At 42.0% G+C, this 3,838-nt stretch overlaps 1 protein-coding gene across 1 annotated transcript in view; it reads left to right on the forward strand.

Moving 5' to 3' along the window:
* kcnn3 (potassium intermediate/small conductance calcium-activated channel, subfamily N, member 3) overlaps window positions 1–3,838 on the forward strand; it is a 90,531-nt gene that overhangs the window by 67,349 nt on the left and 19,344 nt on the right. The window contains exon 7 of the mRNA XM_008280710.1: window positions 3,004–3,114. Within this exon, the coding sequence (XP_008278932.1) occupies window positions 3,004–3,114 (111 nt within the window). The remainder of the gene's footprint in view (window positions 1–3,003; window positions 3,115–3,838) is intronic.

A 3,838-nucleotide genomic window follows, 5' to 3' on the forward strand; every position in this document is an offset into this window, starting at 1 on the left:
TAACTCGCCTGAAGACGCTTGTTTTTATTCGTACCACTCGTTCAAACACAAACTCTCTGAGTGTCCGTCGCTGTACGTCTCAATTATTCATCCGTTAGTTTGAGCTTCTTTAGGCTCAGACTGCTGCAGGCTTTTCTCATGGCAGCCGCTTATTGTGGCTGGAAATATAATAAATACCAGCACATTTGTAATCATACGTTCATCGAGCCGCCCTGCACTCTTCCCCTGAAGCTGCAGAAACACCTGCTGCAAACACCTCATTAGGACCCAAAAGTTGAGGAAATTCACACCAAGTCCTTTAATTACTGACTAGAAAATAAAATTTTTATGAGTCAGTCATTGCAAAAAAATGTAGATAATGAACATGTTTAGGACTGCACATGTTGGGAAAACTAATATTCCAATATTTAGTTTAACTGCACTCACAATAAAACTTTTTAGCAGATGACTTTAATAACTCTTGTTTTGAAAGATTTAATCATCCTGGAATGATTGGGATTTTGTAGGAGAGTGAATCTGCATTGAAATTGATCAAAAATATTTTTTATAAAGCTAAAAAAAATAAAATAAATTGCCATATACTAGCAAATGCATCCAGAATTTATATTCATTTTTTTGCTTTGGGTGGCGTTTAGAGCTGGTTTTGCATTCGTCAAAATAATTAGTTGTCGTGGCANGCCCACGTTTATTTTTCCAGTGTTGGTGACACCTGTGGACACGTTGGGGGCCAAAAAAAATACAATTTTATAAAATACATTATCATAGAAATTCAACTTTTTTAAAATGATTTCTGTCATTCTAACTGTGTCATTCTGCACAAAGAAGATTTCTGAGTTCTCTCTTCTTCTTCATGGTTGTTCTGTTTCCGTAGACGTGCAGGACTTTATAATATTAAAAAAGAAGAAGAAGAAGAAGCACAGTGAACTAAAATGAAAACAGGAGCAAAAAACTGAAACTGCTTCGTTAATAAAAGCTAAAAATGTCACATATGCACCAGCTTGCAACTAAATTATGTGTTTTAAGCCGTTTATTGGTTGTTTGTGGACTGCATATACAAAAAATGTAAACGTTTAATCAACATGTAGGTCAGTTTTGACTCCGTCCACGTTAAAAAACACGGTGACTCTACATACTTTAGATATTTTACACTGCCTGCAGTTCAGATCAAAACTCTGAATTCTGGTCCAAAAATAAAAATGAACTGTTGATTTTAGGTGACTGTTTAAATGAGACGTGTAGAATAAAGTAAGTTGGATGAAATAGCACAATTTTAGGTCTAGATTTGGTGAAGTTTGCCAACAGAAGTCTGCAGATGATGAGTTCAAGGACCGTAGGAAAGTTAAACACCTGGTGATTCTTTTTACAACTTCTAGCTTCAATATTATGTCGTGCAGGTTTTTTTATTTTTTAATTAGAAAGACAAAATGCTTTTCTAACATACTGGCAGGTTTTGGGTTTAAGACTTGATTGATTAATGGTTCTAGTTTGAGGTTAAAGTATTTACCTCTCTTCTTTATTTCCTGCTGGAGCTCGTGACGGTTCATCAGTTTGAGGAGCTCCACCATCTCAAACCTTTTTGTGCTCCTTCAGCCTCTTAAGTGCTCGCTAATTGAGCAAATTAACATTTTTTTAGTGTGTGCGTGTTGAACATCATCCTCTCTTTCCTCTGACCTATTTGGTGGAAACTTCTTTTTTTTTTCTTCCACCTGCAGCGTGTGGACGCTCCACAGCAGCACAGATGGGTGATTCCCCCTCCGTCTCTGACAGCTAGGTTTGACGGAGGAGGAGGAGGAGGAGGAGGAGGAGGCAGGAGGGGAAACACCCGAAACAAATCGCAGCAGCAGCAGCAGAGAGGAAACCCTGCTGGAAATCAAATGGATGCGGGCGAACATACAAACACGCTCACGTGTGCGAACCAATCAGTCCCCTGCTGCTCCTGGCCGGCGGTTTCAAACTCACATTTTCGTACATGTATGAACGCTCCGAGGCTTTTCCATCGGCTCTCGTCATATTTTATTCATGGTTTGTGAATAAACACAAACTGAGTGGATGAGTGTGTAGACGTGGGCACTAATGCCTGTTTTTTTTTTTGTGCGAGTTTATTTCTGGCCAACCTTGTCTTGCACGATCGAGTCCTTTCCCTCCTTGTGTTGCTCTCCAGCAGGGAAAGGGAAGACACTCATACATTTTCATTAAACACTCTTAATCTTAATTCATTACTTATCAGGGAGATGTGTGACCTCATTAACATCGCCTCCTCCTCGCCGTCCGTCCCTCTCTCCAGCCATGTTTCCTCCTTCCCCGGTTTGTGTTTACGCTCTTTATCTGCTGCCCCTTCAGAGGAACCTGCGAGCTCTCGGCAGCTGAAAACGGCGTCTAATCTGAAAGTTAATTAAGTCTGTCTTCCTCCCTGCGTTGCTGTTCCTCTTCTCCTCTCAGGCATGTCTTTCTGGTTGAGAGACCGCTGTCACTCTCTTCCCAAATGAATTCGCCATATGTCCCATGTGGGCCGGAGCTGGAACACAGACAAAACCTTGTCCGTGTTTTACACTTTTTTTTTTTTTTTTTTGCAGGTCCTCGAGCCGCCGGTGACAGCACAAGACTGACACCATGTAATTCAAATTGACAGCATCTAATTAAATGGAATTAGGTGGTGTCAATCTTTAGATGTTTATAAAAAAAAAAAAAAAAAAAATCTATAAGGGGTATGTTTTCCTACGTATAGAGGAGAAATCCAAAGGAATCTCGCACCAGATGGATTGGAAGTAGAAATAGACTTGGCCGGTGTCTCGACACGAGGAAATGTGGATCTGGAACGGAGCTCCTAATCCTCTCCTCGTTCGCTTCTCCTTCCTTCTGTCGCTCCTTCGTATTCGTCCTTGCTCCCTTCAATCATCTGGGCTAATTCCCTCATCCAAAAATAATGACGATAATAATAATAAAAAAAGAGCCACTGATTGTTCCTGACTGATCTGTTTTGTCCTTTTCCTCGTTTCCTCGCAGGGGGCGGGATGCACGGCTCTGGTGGTTGCCGTGGTAGCCAGGAAGCTGGAGCTGACCAAGGCCGAGAAGCACGTGCACAACTTCATGATGGACACGCAGCTCACCAAACGGGTGAGCGAATGTTTTTTTTTAAAAAAAAAGGAAATCTGTCTCTGTGTGAAAAGTACAGTTTTGGTGTTTTTTTTGTTGTCGTGTTATTTCGGCGAGCGAAGGCGACGAAAGGTCATCTCCATCCGGCTCGCCGCCTTTCTTCTCCATCTCCTCCCTCCCACCTCCCCTCTCCTCTGACATTTGTCTCTCTTACAGTAAATCCCTTTCTCTCCCTCTCTCTCGATCCGTCACCTCTCCTTTTCTTGCCCCCTCCTCCTCCTCCTCCTCCTCCGGTCCCTTTTCAATTTTTCATACAGTTGAAAGACCCGAGTTTTAAAAATAGCTCCCCCGTATCAAATATGTAGGGTACATTATGGCAGCAGGGTTATCTGGGTGACGGAACGGGCCGGCGTGATCAATAATTTGAGCGTGGATAAAATATCGACAGAGGAGCCAAACACAGCGCCGGGTCAGCCGGAGTCTCTCTTCACAAGACAGTTAACACCCTTCAGTTGTGGCTCATGTGTGAACGTTTTCTGCTTTTAACCTTGAATTTACTGACATCTCCAGCAGCGGTTCCCTCCGTTTTCTGATTTTCCCATTGAAAGGGCAAAAAAAGCACAAAAATTGCACCATTTATACTGATCCCTGCTGACATCGTGTGTGCCCATTGGTTCCAATAGTGGAAAAATAGTCAAACTGAAGCTGGTACTTAAAAACATTGAAAAAATTGCCAAAAATCAAC

Source organism: Stegastes partitus, unplaced genomic scaffold, assembly GCF_000690725.1.
Source record: "Stegastes partitus isolate 25-593 unplaced genomic scaffold, Stegastes_partitus-1.0.2 Scaffold207, whole genome shotgun sequence".
Lineage (NCBI taxonomy): Eukaryota > Metazoa > Chordata > Actinopteri > Pomacentridae > Stegastes > Stegastes partitus.